This window comes from Urocitellus parryii, chromosome 4 (genome assembly GCF_045843805.1).
Source record: "Urocitellus parryii isolate mUroPar1 chromosome 4, mUroPar1.hap1, whole genome shotgun sequence".
Taxonomy (NCBI): domain Eukaryota; kingdom Metazoa; phylum Chordata; class Mammalia; order Rodentia; family Sciuridae; genus Urocitellus; species Urocitellus parryii.
Genome location: NC_135534.1, coordinates 158937620 through 158957247, shown reverse-complemented (window position 1 = coordinate 158957247; position 19628 = coordinate 158937620). Strand labels below are relative to the sequence as shown.

Sequence of the window (19628 nt, the reverse complement as noted above, 5' to 3'; positions counted from 1 at the left end):
AAGAGAAGAAGGGAGAGGTCTTGTTTTTTGTTGTCTGATCAGAGTTAACTCAAATAAGTTTACCCTAAGTGGTTGGTATTGAGCTCATGATCTAGCAGTGGCTAACATTCTCATCTTTGATTATGATTTCTGAGTAATGTAGCTAGAAATTTAGGTCATTCTACTCTTGTAACCTAGATGCCACGTTTTAGTAAGTATTTGTGCTTAGGTGGCGTCTCCCCTTGAGCTCTTCTTCTTGTTCATGGAATTGCACATTCTAATTGGTTTCCTCCTGTTTCCCTGCACTGATGCTGTATCTGACCCTCTTCTTCTGAAGTGTGTTGTCTCAGGCTGTCTTGCTCTCTCTCTTTGAAATTTTGCTTATTCGGAAATATTTTCATTTAGATGTTTATTCGCCTTTGCAGAGTTAGGTGTCCTTTCACTGGCTTATTTATTTGGTGTGCAATGTGTCAGGTTTTGAGGCCATAATGCAGCTGCTTTGCTATCCCAAGAGAGTGGGCAGTACTCAAGGAATGGCTTTCCAAGGACTGGAAGTGGAGGCAATGGGGGAAATATCTTGTTGGGAAGAAATACCTGACCATGGGGCCCTAAATTGTGCCTCTTGGGTAATGCAATGCAGTTGTCCATAATCTTAGTGATGCAGCTGCTGCATTTTTAAAAGGTGGCTTTTTGCTCTTACAACAAATTGGAAAATGAAATATGGGGGGAAAAGACCGTCCCATTTGTATTCATAAAAATATTGTGAGGTAGACTAACATAAGGTCATCTTTGCCCTTTAGTGTTTTGGACAGCTTAGTTTGCTCGCCTGTTGGGTGAGGGCAACTTTCTTGAATCAGCCTCCTATACTAGTGAATCCTGCATGGGTTGGAAGAGACAGTGGTTCTTACTAAGAGACACTTTTGCTGACCAGAGTTTGGCAAATAGAAAAATGGCTAGTGGTGGCATTCAGGGACGTCTTTTCATTTTATGAAGACTAGTGACTGTGAACTGAAGTATAAATACAAACAAGAATAGGCAGTGATGAGCTGGGCAGAGATTTTACCCACTGGCAGTGTGAAATATTCGGTAGACTAACAGTTTTAATGGGTTTATCTTAGACCCTTCTTCTGTTGTGAAAGTGTCAGTTAATAATTTACCCTTCCCGAGAGGCAGGAGCAGCAATCACATGCTGTAAGCAGGCACTCTGGGGCCTGTCGCTTTGCTGGATCTCATCTTGCTTGCTGGAGCCACGAGCCCTGTTGGTTGCGACATGAGTACCAAGTGTCTGTACTTTGACAAATGGAGGCTAGGGAGAGCTAAATAAGGCAGGGGTGTTTGGAGTGATTCACATCAAGTGATATCTAAAGTAATGGATTGCTATAGCTACCCATCTGCTCCCTATCAAAAAGAATGTAACTTATGTTTTTTTTTTTTTTTTAAAAAGTTTATTTTGAAGTCAGATGGAGTTCTATACAGAGGAGAGGGTAGAGGTAGAGAAAGAGATTATTTTAGAAGAATATTTATGAAGCATTGAAGGAAGGGCTAACTGGTCTTGGTGATTGATATCTGAAATATGTTTTTATTGTCTAGCAAAGTATTGGTTGCAGCCCTATGCATAAGACTAACCCGTTGTCAGTGTGATCATTAATGTCAAAAGCCTGTCTCTTTACCCTTTGCCATGTGGTTTGTTTTGATGCAATAGTGAACACAACTCCACTGTAGATTTAAGTACTGTTTATGTGAATTTTATTTCCCTGTTTAGTCATTGAATCATATTGTAGTGTTGGCATGGTAAGTTTTGTAATTTGTTTTCCTGTGTGAGGAGTGCTTTTCTTCTACCAAATGTTCACTTCTGCATACTTTTTTTAGTTAGGCATTATGTCATTTTAAAGATTTACAGTTATTTAATAATGATTTATTGTAGTAATTTATTCTGCCAGCTGTGGCACATTTTCAGTGGAATTTGTAAATCAAATTTATATAGAAATTTACCAGGACATGCATTTCAGGATTTAATAAAATATACTCTAAAATCTTTTTGAAGTGGGTAGTTTTATGCTAACACATTTGGGATTAAGCTTTACCTTAACAACCATTGTTAATGTTCAAACTAGGCCATGTCTTTTCCCACAACCACTGCAAAGAGGAATCTATTAGATCTGTTAAAATAAAGTACACAGTTCTGGTCATCCACTTTGCTTCCAGACTATTAGTGTCATGTTATATTTGACCTGGGATGTTTGCATGATATTAAGGGACATGGAAACATTCTTGACATTAGGCTTTGTGCAGTTCCATAAGTTTTAGTCACTATTACAGTGTGCATCCAGAGTCAAAACGGAGAGTAGAGCCTAGTAGCTGTGATCGTTTTTGAAGCCCTAAGTGTCAGATTTTCTTGCCTTCTTCAGCTTGCTAGCTGCTAACCATGTGGAATGCATTTCGCTTTGGCTGACTTGCCAGCTCACACTCCTCCTGCGATTTCTTTGTTTTATATAAAGATGGCAAATTATTCTATGTCTTTTCTCTTTAAAATGATTGTTGAGACTGTTTGTTTACAGGTGTGTGCTCATTCAGAGAGGGGTAGCATCTAGAAAAGAAGTACCCAGGTTTCTGGGTAACTTGCATTTTTTTTTTAATCTGGCAATTTAAGAGGCTGTCTTTGAAATGTGTGATTGCCAAGTCATTTGTAAAAATGACTTGTTCTCCAAGACTACATGAGAATTTTAATTCTAAGATTAAACTGTTATTCACAGCTTCAGTCAGCTGGTTATTTTGTGTGCAACAGCATGAGCCATTTCTTTTGACTTACTACTATCCTGAAAAACAGTTGTTTTAATATGATAAGGATTATCAAAACGTCGAGGCTGAGGTTTCAGGTGCTCCATCCTCAGCTCTTTATAAAAACTTTATTTTGATACAGGGTCTCACTAGACTGCCCAGGCTGGCCTTGAACTTTCCATTCTCTTTCCTCAGCCTCCTTAGTAGCTGGGATTATAGGAATGCACCACTGAACCTGGCTTGATCTAATTTTTCTAAAGAAACTGTTGGGGCTTGGGATGTGGCTCAAGTGGTAGTGCACTCGTCTAGCATATGTGAGGCACTGGGTTCGATTCTCAGCGCCACATAAAAAATAAAGATATTGTGTCCACCTAAAATTAAGAAGTAAATATTAAAAAAAGAAACTGTTAAAGCTTCTTTTATGATTCTCCACAGTGTTTGCTATTTATTATTTATTATTATTTGTTGCAGTACTAGGGGACTGAACCCAGGGACACTCTACCACTGAGATATGCCTCCAGATCTTTGTATTTTTTATTTTGAGACAGGGTCTTGCAAAATTGCCTACGTTGGCCTTTGATCTTATGATCTTCCTGCCTTAGCCTACACTTTGTCTGCTGATATTTACTCAATTTTTGTTTGAGAAAAATAAATCTGTAGTGTAAGAGAAATTGGGAAGGAGGGGGTATCTTGAAAGTGAACAGAGATGGATTCTGAGATGACCAGGATGGAGGGATTTCATTGCTGTCTCTTAGATAAGGCACCTTGTTTTCCTTGAGAGAATTTAGTACTTGTGTCCTAAAGAGACAGTGGAAATTGAACTCTTCACTTTACATTTTTTTCATCTAGTATTCAGGTACTCACAGTATGCTTGATGTCTTTATCAAGTCTGAGCACAATAGGAGAGAAGTACATTTTTGTGTTCTAGGCTTAATTTGGACTTTAATGCCTTTTTTCTTTTGGCCTCAACCTAGGAAAACTTTAAATGACAATAACTTGGAACTCAAAAAAAAAAAAGACATAGTTCAGGGATAACAAATACGTTTTATTTTGTGGATGAATTTTTACTGACTGGCGATGAATGCTTTGAGAGGCTGAGGTGGCCCAGAAGAAAAAAAAATTCTGTGCTCAGTTAGGAATGCCTGCCAGCACTGCTGAAGGAACAGTCAAGGGACGCACGCCCTGAATTTATCTTCCTAGCCTGGACGCTCCTGAGTTACTGTTATCATTCATTTATTCATCTGGTGTTCATTAAGTTAACCAAATTTAGGCACCATGCCAAACACGGTAAGAATATGGAGGTGAAATAGATGAATTTGCTTTTAAGCCTCGATGAGTAGGAAGATTATCTGTTCATTAATGAAAATGGTGAAATGGGACAGGCAACAATTATGGCAAGAATGTTACGACTGAATTCAAAGAGATTGAGTTTGGGATCTATATGAGAGGGACATTCAATTGCAGAAATCCAGCAGATTCTAGAGCTTGTTTGAGAGCAAGATTTACATTTACTGATGGAGTATGCCAGGCATTCTGGAGAGACGCCCATTCCCATCTGACATGGACAGATGATCCCTTGTCAAACCTGTAGACTATGCATAATGTCTTTATAATGCCAGGCAAGAGCGGTGGGTACTGAGTGAAATGACAGGGTCAACCTAGAGGTGAGTGGTGAGCCATATATTGTTGGATGGGAACCTGTCAGGAGTATATGGTAAAGAATAGAGGATAGAGCATATTTTTAGTGTTGGATGATTTTTTTTTAATTTCAGAAAGTATTTTCCTGCTAGAAATATTCTAACTGTATATATACATGTATTGATATTTATTTTTTTCCTTCAACCATAGGCATCAGTTCTTACAGATTCTTTGAAAAAACACAACAAAATTTTTTTCTTACTGTTAGTTTGGTCCTGGGTTCAGTGATGGGCTGTCCCTTTTCTATTAGTGCCTACAGTAGTGTCAGATGTTTACTTGTGGACGGACAGATACAAACCCACCAAACTCCCTTGCTCTTGGAGCTTAAATTCTAAGTGAACATTTGGATAAAAACAAATCCCCTAATTGAATATTTCTGCTTCAGATGTTTCTCTTTTCTGATAAACACTGTACACTGTTCCTAACTGTTGAAACAGAACTTCCAATTTTACCTTTCTGTTCAGAAACTAAGAAGTCCAAATTTCAAGGACTCTCCAGTTTGCTTATATATTCTCTTTCTAATCTCTTACCGATTAATATCCTTTCTCTATCCAAGGAACCGTGCTTCCTTACACTTATTTTTATTCATGCTTCCCTGCCCATTTGGAATGTTCTCTTCTCTTGCCTTTTGATATTCTCTTTAGCACACAAAACTCAACTTATAGCCCTCTTGTGAGCAAATTATTTATGGTCCTTGAAATAGTGTTAGGTAGCAATGCATATTGACTTGTGGCACTTCTTTAGTAAGAAAAAGTAAGCAGTTATTTGCATCTTTAGTTTTTTTTTTTTTTTAAGAGAGAGTGAGAGAGGAGAGAGAGAGAGAGAGAGAGAGAATTTTTAATATTTATTTTTTAGTTCTCGGCGGACACAACATCTTTGTTGGTATGTGGTGCTGAGGATCGAACCCGGGCCGCACGCATGCCAGGCGAGCGCGCTACCGCTTGAGCCACATCCCCAGCCCGCATCTTTAGTTTTAACTTGTGTTTATAGTCTCTCCAACTATACTGTAAATCAGGCACAGTTAGAGGACCCCACTTTAATCTCACACCATGCTAATATGAGCATAGTTGAGAACTAGGCAAAGATAAGTGCTTTGAGCGTGCTGGAGACATGAAAGAAAGCTTCCACGCTTAGATACCAGCTTCCCATTTTGCTTAGTTCGATGAACTCTAAAATTCTGTTTGGTTGTTAGGGCCCTCATTAGACTACCTTCATTTTTAATTTTGTTAATTGCTAATATGTACACATTGTAAAAAGTAAAAAAAAAAAAAAAAAGCGGGGGTGGGGGGTGGGGATACTGAAGCTTAGAGAAAACAAATTTCCCATGCCTTCTCAGAGTAGATTTCTGTGTACCAGAAGGTATTTCTATAAGTGACCTAGCCAAAAACGTACAAGGATCTTACAACTTCCTTCCTAGTTTTTATTTTCTCTTTTCTCATCTTCTTTCTCCCACTCTTTCACTCTCTTGAATATAAATGGTCATATACTAGGTTACTGTTCTGCATCTTGCCATTAACTTACGATTTGCTTGGAGGTGTTTCTTATTAGTATTAACTTTTTTCTCACTCTTCTTAATGTCTACTTAATATTACTTTGGAAAGACTCATAGTAAAATAGCAACATTTTGTAGACGTGGGGGGAAGGCAGACATTGGCTGTACAATGAGTGATTACAACTAACTGTGGAAGAATAAAATGGTATGTTGGTGAATTTAAAATAAAGTGCATTGTCAGATTTTCTTTGCTGCCTCCGTAAACCATGAAGGTATAACTCCATATCAATTGGTATTTAAAAAAAAACCTTTTTTTTTTTGTCCTGAAAGATATTCTATTTAAAGACATAAGATAACATACAACACTTTTAAGAGAAATTCTTGTCTGATATCATAGAAACCAAGAGAGGCAGTGCAGGATATTGGGATGAACACATATTTTGAAATAAGACCAGCTTGGTCTTAAATTCCCATTTTGACACTAATATAAGTCTTTGGTAAAGAGACTTAATTCTCCTAGCTTCAGTTTCCTTATTGGTAAGATGAGAATAATAATACCTCTCTCATAGGACATGTAAAGAACAAATGAAAAAAATACTTTATGCTTTGCCCAGTACCTTGCACATAGCAGGTGTTCATTAAATGTAAGGTACCATCCCCTAGACTCTGTCTATCCAGAATTATTAATTTCAAAGAGGTCTGGATATGGTGGTTTTACTGTAACTGCATCTTATAAAACTTATAACAATGCTTTACACAGAGTAAGGATTCCAAACTTATACATAGATTTATTTTGTTCTGTAACTCTTAAAGACTATGGCTTGGCTTTGAGAGCTCTAGAAGGGAGTACAAGGACACATACTTGATGATATGACCACGAAAAGATGCCTAACTTAGCCATATGTCAAAATTTCATTCAGTGTGATGGTGCTTTTAAAAACTGAACAACTGGTTCCTGGTCTTCTACACAGGAACTCTGATTTGTAGCATTTGCTGACTGTTCTTGGTAAGTATTCCCAACATGGCTCATTTCAAGTTACCAGGGTGAAGTCTCCTTGCTTATAATCTACGTGAAAATTTAGCAGCCTGTTCTCATATGTCAATAAGGGCAACTCTGGAATTCTACTTGATTCTCAACCCCTGGGACCACCACTGTGAACTCCAGTGTAAAAGTAGTTTGGGAAACCAAGGCCCTGAAAAATGGTTCAGGCTCTGTCACCAGCTCAATTTGTGATCTTGCCTCAGTTTCCTTGTATGATCAAGCAATCAGATTAGATCGGTTTCCTTAAAAAACAATTTTTTTTTTTGTACAGCCTTATAATTCTATGTAGATGTCTCATGCTACCGAGGTCAAGGGGGCCAGACACTATGACTCTTGTACTGTATATTCAATATTAACATCTTTTAAAACAAAGTCTCCATTGGTTAAAAATAAATATAGTTGAGAACTATTGTTACTGAAATAGCTATGACAAAGCCCATGTCTGTAATTGTAGCCAAGGCAATAGAAAATATTCTTGGTACTTGACATTTTATTTAAATATGACCTTCATTTATGTGTGAATGAATTCTCCATATATGCTAGATTAATATGGAGTGACTTACAGGCCAGATGTCACAAACTCAGATGGTTATAGTGGCTGGACAAATAATGAATTGAGGGAAACAGGTGGGAGATAATACACTGGGGAGTAGTGGAGACTGCTCAGCCGAGATCGCATGCTATGGAGAGCAGCTTCCACTCCCCCACACCCATTGCTATCAGGAAGGAACACAGATTTTGTTGCCTTATCTACAGTTCCTTGACATCTTACCTTTTGCCACTCCCTACAACCTCCCACCCCGTCAGCTGATAATCATATTTTAACTTAAAATTTCTTGAATTTTTCATGTTGGTTATTAATTAAACACACATGCCCATTCATACAAAATGTATGTGAGGCCAAACTTTGCTTGCAGGGATCTAGTTTGAGATCTCTCTTTCTCTCTCTCTTTCTCATTGTCTCTCTCTCTCTCTCTCTCTCTCTCTCTCTCTCTCTCTCTCACACACACACACACACACACACACACACACTCACACCAAGGATTTTGCATATGCTAGGTAAGCACTATACAACTGAGCTATATACCTGTCCCTTTTTGTGGAAAAACATTTAATTGAGCAATTATGTGAACTAATACTATCATTTTCTATTCTAGGGATGAACAGTTTTAGCTGTGTAACAATTTTGCTGAGCTCCCACAAAATGGTAAATGTCTCTACAGATAGGGAAACCCAAATACTCTCATTTAAATTTGGCATTTAACTACTGGGCACCATTGACTCCCCGGATATATCTGTTCTACACATGTTCTAAGCACATATGCAATATATAATAACTGATTATAAGGGGTGGGTAGAGACTATTGTCTCACATAAGCTTTTTAGTGTAGCAGGTCATGGTTTGTGCTTATATGTGCTTGATGTGATTAGGTACTAGAATACTATGTACTTTCACACTTTGTAAGAATTTTTTATTTTATTTTTTTTCCTGATAGAGCTCAGAGAGACCAGTGTAAAATTTTCACAGGGAGTTTGTATTTCTTTTTGTCACAAACTAGACATCCTGAGCTTTGGGGCCAACTTCATGTCCAAGGGCAAAAGTTCTCTTTCTTCTTGTTGCCATATTTAAACCCCACCCATGGAAATGGTCCAAGTCCTGAGTGATGATCACTTCCTCTGGGCAAGGGTATGAAGAATAAAAGTAAATCTAGCAGGAGGAGTAAATCCCAAAAGACAGAGATAAGTACTTGAGGTCAGAGACTGCGTCTTTTATAGTTTGTCTACATACCAAACTCATTAATATGAATAATCATCTCAGCAGTAGTGGTTGTAGTAGCAAAAATAATACAAAGTAACTAGTCTCATTTCATGTTTTTAACATCAGCTTTCATGATTTCTAGGATTTGGGGAGGTCTTTTTTGAAGAAGTAATGTGAAATCAAGTCTCTCCCATATTTTTCCTTTATTTCTCTTTTTTCTACCCACATACAATATTTTCAACCTTAACTCTACCATATGGGATAAAAGTATAAGACAATGGGAAGAAAAACGAACACTGTGGGAAAAAAAAACCTATATATTTATCCATTTTGGTCATTCCCCTGAGGGGCTTTCAAACACCCTTTGACACTATAAACTCTTCATGGTTTATCCACTTGGTGAGGGATGGGGGAGAAGGAAAGAGCAGTCCCTGTGGCAGTATTCTCCTCAACATTCTATACCCATCATGTGGAGGGAAAGAACCCAAAACCTTCATTTTCAGAACTGTATCTCAGCCCCTGGCTCCTGAAGAAAACCAGTGTGGTTCCAACGTGGGATGGGAAGAGTGGTTTGCATTGGCATCAGCCTTGCGGGTGCTTTGGGGCTGGAGCACACACAGCTGTGGGTTACAGATGCTTGCTCTCCAGTATTAATGTGGCCAGCATGTGAAACCATGGCACCCACAATACTACACAAAGGTCCACGCCTCTGATAGTTTGTGAAATAACTCCCAGCTGAAGAAATGCTTTCTTGATGGGCTGGAATCCATTCCAGAACAGAAGGTCCTCTTTCAGAAGGGTGGAACCAGGAATGAGATGCCTGATCATGTTAGACCGGGCACTAGGGACTGTATCACAGGGTGTCTACAGGCTTGAGAGCTTTAACCAAAAATAGAAGGAAAAAAAAGTGAGCCTTTAAACCTTAGATTCATAAGCTCCAAATCCATACTGTGCATGTAGCAGAAAGCTTGAACACTCAAGCCATTGTGTAGTTTCTCTGGAGATGTCAAGTGCAAACCATTAGTAGTAGTTGTCATCTGGCTTGAGTCAGGGTGTGTTAGAAATGTTTCCACCAGTTTTTATATCCTTGATCTGTCTCCAAGGATAGTAGAACCAAAGAAATCTATACACGGGAGAAAGGAAAGCGAGCATGGGGTTGGGTGGTGCTTTCTCTGTAAGTTTAATAACCAAGACTCTTTACAGGGGATAGAGATTTTTCTCCCTTCTCATTCATGAGCCCTGTGCTTCCTTGTAACACTGTACTTGAGAGAGCTGGGATTTCCCATCCCCCATCCAGTTTGTGAGATAGTTTTATCATTCAGGTATAATTTCCAGTGAAATAGTAGCTTATAAGTATCCAGAAGTTAGTTTATTGACTCTTATTGCACTTCTGAGTACCCAATAAATAATTTATTAGTCTGATGGATATGTGGCTACCTAACTATGGGGCATGAAATATGCACCGTTTTTCTAATACACTGTAGGGAGACCTGTTTATAAAGTATTTAGTATTGGTTTTATAATGCACTGTTGACAACAGGAGACCACGAAGCTCAAAGATCAATCTCATTTTGGCCCGCAGTATTAATGCTGCTTTATAAAGCTTTGTGTCAGGTCACTTAGACAGTGGTCCTCACAGAAGGGACTCTGTTAGGAAGTCACACTATAGTGGCCGCCAGTGCAGCAGATGAATGTCTTTGTCCTACATCCCCTGCGGTGACTCTATGGGGGCTGCTGATGTTGGCCAGGTGATGGACCCCCATCATTTCCCTATTCTCTAGAGGTGTTCTGGACTAAAAGTGCTGAGTTCTATTAATGCAGCCTTTGAGAGTTGGTGTGACTCTGGACCATAGTTACAGTCTTGGGGGTTGGAATCAATAAGGAGAGCAACTCAACTCTTCTCAGCTTTATCTTGTTAGTGAGTTGATATTCTTCCACATCTCCTGGTCCTTCATTGAAATCATATATGTAACATAGCATAAAGTATCTTGATCTTCGTTTGCTTTGGGGAATTTCCCTAGCCAATAATAAGTTCACAGACATTGAAAAAACTGCATAGTAAACACTTAGAATTTGGGTATGCCTAAATAAAGATGAAATAATTTCATCCAAAATCAATGTCGTGTCTTAATTTTCTTTATGAGAACTACTTGCCATGGGTGCGCTGTGTAATACCTATTGTAATGGTTTACGATGTGCTGTTGCCCATTAGGATGTATGTTTTGGAGCAATGCGTTTTTCTCTTTGCATGTAAGAACTCCTTGCCAGTGCCCAAACTGGGAAGTCTGAATCATACTGTCTCAGACACAGGCTCTTGCTTGTGACTTGACACGCTTGTTTGGAAACCAAGGCTGAATCCTTTCTGCTTTCTATCATTTCTTTTATTTAACATTTCTCATTGATTCTGAATTTCATTTTATCCTCTCCAAACCTTTTCTCCATTCTTTTTTTTGGGGTGGGCGGGGGAGAGGAGGGGGGGGACAAAGATTGAATTCAGAGTTACTCAACCACTGAGCCACATCCCCATCCCTATTTTGTATTTTATTTAGACACAGAGTCTCACTGAGTTCCTTAGTGCCTCACTTTTGCTGAGGCTGGCTTTGAACTCGCGATCCTCCCGTCTCAGCTTCCCCAGCTGCTGGGATTACAGGCATGTGCTACTGAACCTGGCATCTTTTCTCTTTTCTTAGTAGTCCTTGATTTCTTCCTGTCGTGCCTCTTTTAATGGGTAACTTCATCTTTTCTTTTTCTGGGGTGATTATTTCTTTTGTATAGTTATCATTTATTGAGTACATCTTAAGTGTCGGTTTAGCCCTGGATGACCAAAGATGGATAAATTCTGTCCCTTTTAACAAGTGTACAATTTAGTAGGGAAAATATATGGTTAAAGTGACTTCATAAGATGAGAGCTTTTTAATATATATATAGGTATATGTATATATTTTTTTTATTATTTTTTTCTTCTCTTACCTTTGATTTCTGAGGGAAAAAAATATATATTTTTCTTCCTAAAGGGACATGTTTTCACTTGTGTTCTTTTTTTTTTTAAACCTCTACCTTAAAATTTTCTATATTTATTTTTTGAGAAGGGATCTCACTGTGCCCAGGATACCCTTGAGTTTACAGTTCTTCTGCCCTAGCCGCCCAACCTGCTGGGATCACCAGCTTGCACAGCCACACTGGTTTCATTTGTGTTCTTGACCACATTCTCTCCTAGGACCCTTTTGTATCATTTCCCCTCTGGCTTAGATCTTTAATATCCTTTTCTCCCCTGGATTTGACCCCTTTGCCTATCATATAGTTTTTTTTTCTTCTTGTAGTGAGAAAAAAAAAAAAAACTGACAACTCATTATTACAACTTCTCCAAGGCCCTGCTAATGTTTCAGACTACCTTTCTCTTACTTCACTTGCAAATTTTTTTCCCAAAGAATTATTTCATGTTTACTTTATAAATTGCCTATTTATTTCTTAACTCTGTGGAACATGGATTCTATATGCCTTCCATTCTCTCTCTCACCTATTGGAAAACTCTTACAACACAAAATATAGTTATAAAATATTTCAGCCACCTACTACGTATTGGGAATGCTAAATTGAACACCCATTTTCCCAAAGTTAAGAACTATAATATACAGACCCATCTGAAGGGTTCTGTGTTACCATTCAAATTATATTATGCCAGCCACTGCTAAGCCCCCATCTAGTTCTTTTCTCCTGTTCCTCAAGCATTGTTCTGAATTTGGTGTTGATCCTTACCAGTTTGTTTCTCTCCTACTGTTGTATTGCTACACTTGATTTTATAACACCCTAAATATAGTATTGTTTATTGAAACATTTAAAACTCGTGACCATCCTACCTCCTGAAACTCTGTCATCCTTGCCATTTAGAACATTAGATAATCCTGATGCTCCTGTTAACACTGTTCCTTCTGTCTGCTCCCCAAAGGTGTCCCCCAAGATGCTAACCATTGGCCATATTCTTTACCATTTATGTCATGTTTATATAGATGGTTCTCAGATCTGATGACTCCAGTATTAGTCTGTTGTCTAAACATTTCTAGTTGCCTAGACATCTGCAGGGTCTGCTGGTACCCCAAATTGAGCTTGGTATATATTACCACAAGCTAGTTTATCCTCATTTCTATTGACAGTGCTTCAATTTTCCTTTGCTCATACTATCAGAGCACTCGTGTCTTCATTGACTCTTCTCATTCGTTATCCCCAACCTGTCAGTCATTCTTGTCCCTTTGGTTTTGTCTTCACAGTTTCTTTTATCTTGATCTCTCCCCCCAGCCCTATTTCCTGTAGTCATTTGCCCAGTTTATTATAATAGCTTCCTAGTTCATCTCTTCATATCTTTCTTTTCACATTTTAGCTTTGGCCAATGTACTATTGCCAGATGAACTTCTAGAATCTTCCAGTTTTGATGGTCCATGGATAATGGGATAAATGGCAAACTTTTTAAATTTTATTTATTTATTCATTTTTGTTACCTGGAATTGAACCCAGGGACACTTATCCGCTGAGCCACATCCCCAGCCCTATTTATTTATTTATTTTTAGTTTTAATTGTAGATGAACACAGTACCTTTATTTATTTATTTTTATGTGGTGCTGAGGATCGAACCAGTGCCTCACATATGCTAGGCAAGTGCTTGACCACTGAGCTACAACCCCAGCTCTATTTATTTTTATTGTGAGGCAGGAGCTTGCTAAGTTGCTTAGGGCCTTGCTAAGTTTCTGAGGCTGGTCTCTGACATGTGATCTTCCTGCCTTAGCTTCCCCAGTCACTGGGAAAACAGCTATTCTTCATAGTGGACTTTTACTATTATAGTAACGTCTATTGGCCCTCCATCTTTGATTCATTTTTGCTCTACACACTCCCTACCTTATGTTCTAGTCAAATTGGATCACTTACGTAGAAATATTACAAGTTCTTCATTTCTCAGAGCAAAGGCCATGTCTGTTCTTAGAAACTTTCTTTTACCATACTGGATTGAAGGAATCTTCTTCTCAAATAGAATCCCACTATGGTTTGTCTTACCATATTCTGGTTTTAATATATGGTGATTTTTGTGCATGGTTTCTGTACTAAACTGAAACTTCTTTTTTGTTTTATTTTGGGTACTGGGAATTGAACTCAGGGTCACTCTACCACTAAGCCATATCCCCTACCCTATTTTGTATTTTATTTAGAGACAGGGTCTCACTGAGTTGCTTAGCACCTCGATTTTGCTGGGCTGGCTTTGAACTTGTGATCTCCTTCCTCAGACTCTGGAGCTGCTGGGATTATAGGAATGTACCACTGTACCCGGCCTAAATTGTAAACTTCTTGTGAGCAGAGCACTGACCCCCCCAAAAAAAAGAAGAAATTTAGTGGGCTGGGGGTAAAGCTTAGTGGTAGGGCACTTGCCTACCATGCATTAGGTCCTGGGTTTCCATCCCCAGCACAGCTAGGGGCTGGGATCAGAGATAGGGGGCAAGAGATAAAGAGATTGAGCTAGTTAGGACCAAAGTATATTCATCACCAGTCAGCAAATTATTCAGTTATTCCTGCTTTGTTACTTTTATTCTTTCCAGGGTTTATTTATACAACTGTTGACTGTTGTATGCCTTAGAAACTATTAACTCTTTAAAAAAGGTGTTTGGGTGATCAGAGGGGTATATTGTAATTGCTGTTTTTAAAAATAAAGTCTGTCTTGTTGTACTCAGTGCTTGTATTACTTACATGTAATTTCCTTTTCCAATCTCTCAACAGGCACGCTTTGTGCCCACCCCACCTCCAAATCGTCTTAATTACAAGTCAGAGGGCAGGCTTAGTGAACAAGACTGGCAAGCACATTTCAAGGTCCCATGTTGTGGGGTTGATGCATCTCAACTTGAGGTACGTTGCTCTTTTCCATTTAAGTCACTTGGATGTGCTCACATGCTTTCATGGCCTAGCTAAGGTTTCTCTCACCTAATCATTCTTTCTCCCACTCTTCTGCTGTCTTTCACACTCATCCTCATGCTGTGAAACTCAGATATTTGCTTGTTTCCTAACGCTTTTTGCCTCCGAAGAAATTGTTGCAAGCAGTAGATTTAGTGGCCGTTATTTGAATTATTTTGATTGTGATAAAGTACCTGCCTTCATCTCTCTCTTCACTTCTCCACCCTTCCTTATTTATATTTTCCATTATCTTTCCTTTTTTTTCCTCCCATGTAGTTCTAGGGATAGTTTACTGTTATCACTATTTCTAGTAGTAGTACCACTGAAAGTAGTAGTAAACTTTTAGAACTGAAATAATGTTACATGCAGAAAAGTGTACCAATTGAAAGTATACAGACTGATGATTTTTTAAAAAAGTATTTTTTTAGTTATAGATGGACACAATATCTTTATTATTCTTTTTTTAATTTATTTTTACGTGGTGCTGGGGACCAAACCCAGGCCTCACGCATGTGAGGCAAGCACTCTACCACTGAGCTACATCCCCAGCCCCAGACTGATGAATTTTTACAAGGTTAATGTACCCAGAACCACTAACTAGACGGAGATAAGCAGTGTTACCTCAAAAGCTCTCCTTATACCCTTCCCCAGCCATTGGTAGGTAATTACCTACCTGAGATCTGAGTAGCTAATCATTACTCAGACCTTTAAGTCACCTGTTAAACTGGGTGTGGTGCCACACACCTGTAATCCCAGCAACCTGGGAAGCTGAGGCAGGAGATTTGCAAGTTCAAGACCAGCCTCAGCAACTTAGTGAGACCCTGCCCCAAATAAAAAGGCTGGGAATGTAACTCAGTAATAAGGTACCGTGGGTTCAATCCCAGGTACCAAAAAAAAGAAAAAAAAAGTTACTTGTTAATTCTTCCTATTTTTAACTTGCTGTTAGTAGGTTTCTGACATCTTCTGGCTTTCTTAATTTTGAAAACAATATCCAAGATCATTCAAATGTGCTTTGTTTCAACACTTTTCATTTAAATATATATGTATATAAAATAATCTTTGGTTTTATGATGAAACTTAGGATGTCACTATTTTTTAGGTTTGTGAATTGCACATAAAGGAGTATTATCTATAGTATTGATTTGGTCGGTAGTAATTCTAAAGGCAATGTTATTTTTCAAATAATTTCATAAGGTATTGAGCCCTGCCCTACAACATCATTTTCTTAGTTGTCTGTGAATCTCAATCTTCCTTTTTGACAGTAATTTATTTCTATGATTTTTTTTTAAACTAGGACTCAAATTTCTCACTCCACAGTCTTTTTACAAGGAAGTAAATTAAAAAATTAATATTATTTTTATAGTCGTGCAATGTCCATGGTCATATGAAAGAATGACCATGCATCTGCATCTCCCCTGCCCTAGCCTATTTTTTCATCTTCATTTGAGGAAAAACATCACTGATTCTTTTTGTGTAGAAGATTTTATTATGAACTGTTGACTATAAGTTATGATAGAAAGAAGTCACTGTCACTGCTTTCATGTGAGAAAAGATTAAAGTCACTCTTCTGTTTTTAAACCAAAACAGGTAAGGTAAAAATGTTTGATCTTTTGTAGACTGGAGATTCAGGCTGACCTTAGATGCTTTTGTACCTGAACCCGGATTCTAAGGATCCTAACATTTTGTCAACTACCTTATCTACCACACCCTTCCCAGATCTTTTCATTATCAAAGGATTATGGCATTTGGATATTTCCTTTCTGTATTTCTGTGAAACCAAGCCCCTGATGTGGCTGTCAGCAGATGCTGCATCACATTGATTGTTCCAATTGGTACAGAGACAAGTGTCAACCCGAGCGGTTTCTCCCTTTAGCTGTAGAAGGGTAAAGCTTTTAGGTACTATTCCCTCATGGGGGATGTGCATGCTACTTTTTAAAGTGATTTAAACCTGTGTCTTATTCAAGTCTTACGTTAGGAGGCCTGTGTTCCTCTCTTGGTCACATAATGATGTTATTAGTGCTTAACTTTTCCAAACCTCAGTGTAGGTGACTTTTTTTTTTTTTTTTTTTTGGCAGAGCAGTTATTTTTGTTCTGTGCTCTGATGTGGTGTTCCTGTGAGTAAACACCAGAGGATTTGAGATCCACAATACTTTGGCAGAAAACTAACCAAAAACTGAAGGCATGTCTGTACATCTTATTTATAACTTGAACCATGATCTTGTCCCCTGAAATCTTCAGGCTGTTCTGGCTGAGGCTTTATATGTTGAAATGCCCAGCCCAGGCCGCGAGAGCAACCTGGCAAACGTGTTGTTGTAAATAGGAAGTAACATGTACAATTCTAACACATACTTTCACAGGGGATAAGGGACAGTGATTGAGACTGTTGAAGATGACAGCATTATGTTTTCTTCCCTCATTTGAATTCTCAGACATCCTTAAGTGCATTTTGAATTAGTTAATCCATAAGCTATTAACCCAAATACATGTCCTAAGTTTTTATAAGAATAAGCAATAGATTTGATATCTCTAAAGAGGAAGACTTATAAAAGAATATAGGTGCAAAGTTGAATTTATTCCTACGTAGACACTAAATTAGGTTCAGTAATTGGCATGCCTGTGTCATGTTTTAAATCTGAATTAAGGGCTGCTACATTCAGATTTGGCTAGGTCATATAATAAATTGAAACACTAAGGAGAATTGTTAAATAAGCAAGTTAATTTTTCCAGGTTCCTTAAAGTTTAAATCCAGCTAGTACTCCAAAAGTTTTCACAACCATCAGATGTTACTACTCAGGAACACTTGGCTATTAAAGACAGTGTTTCATCCCTTACAAGGATGGTAATGGAAAAAAATTAGGAGCCAGTTGGAAAGCCAAGATTTAGGTGTAAATGTTAGGTGAGTTAATTTTGCAGCTGAGTACCTTCATGAGTAAAAAGGATGGTTCATATCAGAACTTATAAGAGCTACTTTTAAATCTCACTTTCTTCACTTTTCATAAAACTTTCAGAATAGTGGGATAATAGTTCATCTCTGCGTATATATGTGTGTTTTAAAGAAGGATCAATGTTTTACTCTCCTCTCATCAAATTACATCTGTAAGTCAAGGGGAAAAAAGCAACTTAGATTATGATCTAATTATTCACAAAGGGAACACCTGAATTTGAATTATTGTTAGTTTTACTTTTTCTCTCTTTATAGTGAGTCAAAAAAATTTTCCCTTTAACTTCACATAGAAAATGAAACTTAATACAATAAAACAGGGATGGCAGGTTTCACAAGGGAAAAAGGCTGCTGTCAACTTTTTTCCTCAGGAATATGGAAATTTGGGTGGATTATCTGTTCAGAGGAGGTTTCCTTTATTAATTCTTTCTCTTTTTTTTTTCCACTTAAGACATCTGTTAACATTTCACACAGCCCAACAGATGTTGCAAAGCAAGTCCCATACTTTGTTCTCAAGAAAAATGACATTTCCTCAATTGGTTGCCCCACCTCTGTGACTGAGTCCAGCCTGCTGCTTCTGCATAATTTGCATATATTAAGTTATATACCTTAATGCATTACAAATTTGAGCTTCAGCATTATTTTTATATGGCAAAATCTAGTTTGATTAGAAACTAGTTTACATATTGCTCTAGAGTTGAGAGAGGGGAAAACATAATTAAAATTTCCTTTCAGAATGGCAACCTAATTCCACATACAGAAGGGAAGTTCACATTTTTTCCTATAAAATAAGTGAATTACAAAAGCTTGAGTTGTTTGCCATAAGGAAGTGCTGATTGTCATGTGATGTGGAGCGTCATTTTTATTATTTTGGCAAGAACAGGGACAGTTTTGTCTTGACAAGCCATTAGATGAATACCAGCGTGTGTCACATGAAAAACCACTGATCTTTAACCCAGCTCTGTACTTAACCAAGCCTTGAAAATGAATAGTGAATAAAAGGAAGAGCAAAGGCCAGTTTACTGTCATTACAGATTACAGAATCTGTTAACAGCTGCTGAACTGAACCCAGGGAATTACAGGTATTGTCCTTAACCAGCAGAAGTCCTGGAGATGCTTCTTAAATTGTGTACACAAACTATACATTTATTTTATATTTGCTCCGGATTTACATTGTTGGAAACATAGCTAGAAAAAAAATTCCTTGAGTACTTTCTCAGTGTAGTGCATGTGTGCCTTTATCACAAAACCATATGTATTTACAAAGAACAGTCTCAGTGAAGTTTTTCTGCTCCCAGTTATAGAACTTAATTTAAGAAAGCAAGGGACTTTTAAGGAACAAAATAGAAAGTATGCACGGTTCCTCCCCTTAAAACCAAAACAGAACAAAATGCACCCCACAAATATTTATGCAAAGCAAGATCTTTTCACTTGCTTTTTTTCATATGGTGGCTGGTTTTTGCATCAACATGTGATTTATTTATTTATATATTTGTTTTATTTATTCATTTTTAGAAGATGGAAGAAAAGGTCTAAAACCCACCTCAGTACCCAAATATTGAAAAGATCAGTAACATTTTAAACAGTCAGTTGTGGGAATTACTGCTTACAGAGCTAACAAGAAAGAACACACTGTCTTACTCTGCTGGTGGGATTGCATCCTGCCTCCCTATAGTCTTGTTATCCCACACTAACTGAAATGCAAATTCTTTGGAACTAATTGGATCTCATTGAAGGTACATGCACAGTGTGTAGTTAGTTACATGCAAAAAGGTTTTAAAAAATAAAAATTTCCCGTAATTACAACTTTTAATTACTATTAGAATCTATAGTACGGTTTAGAATATATATGTCTTGACTTTTTAACAGATTACTAAAAAACAAACATGACTTACAAAATGCTTGATAAGGTGCCCGTTCAAAAGTTACAGAAAAAAAAATGTTTAATTGCAGCAATCTGTAAATTGGATTTTATTAAACTCCTCTGAAAATGTTTTTTTTTTTTTTTTT

At 37.7% G+C, this 19628-nt stretch overlaps 1 protein-coding gene across 1 annotated transcript in view; it reads left to right on the top strand.

The window, feature by feature from the left end:
* Bnc2 (basonuclin zinc finger protein 2) overlaps positions 1–19628 on the top strand; it is a 402451-nt gene that overhangs the window by 99577 nt on the left and 283246 nt on the right. The window contains exon 2 of the mRNA XM_077797863.1: positions 14507–14632. Within this exon, the coding sequence (XP_077653989.1) occupies positions 14507–14632 (126 nt within the window). The remainder of the gene's footprint in view (positions 1–14506; positions 14633–19628) is intronic.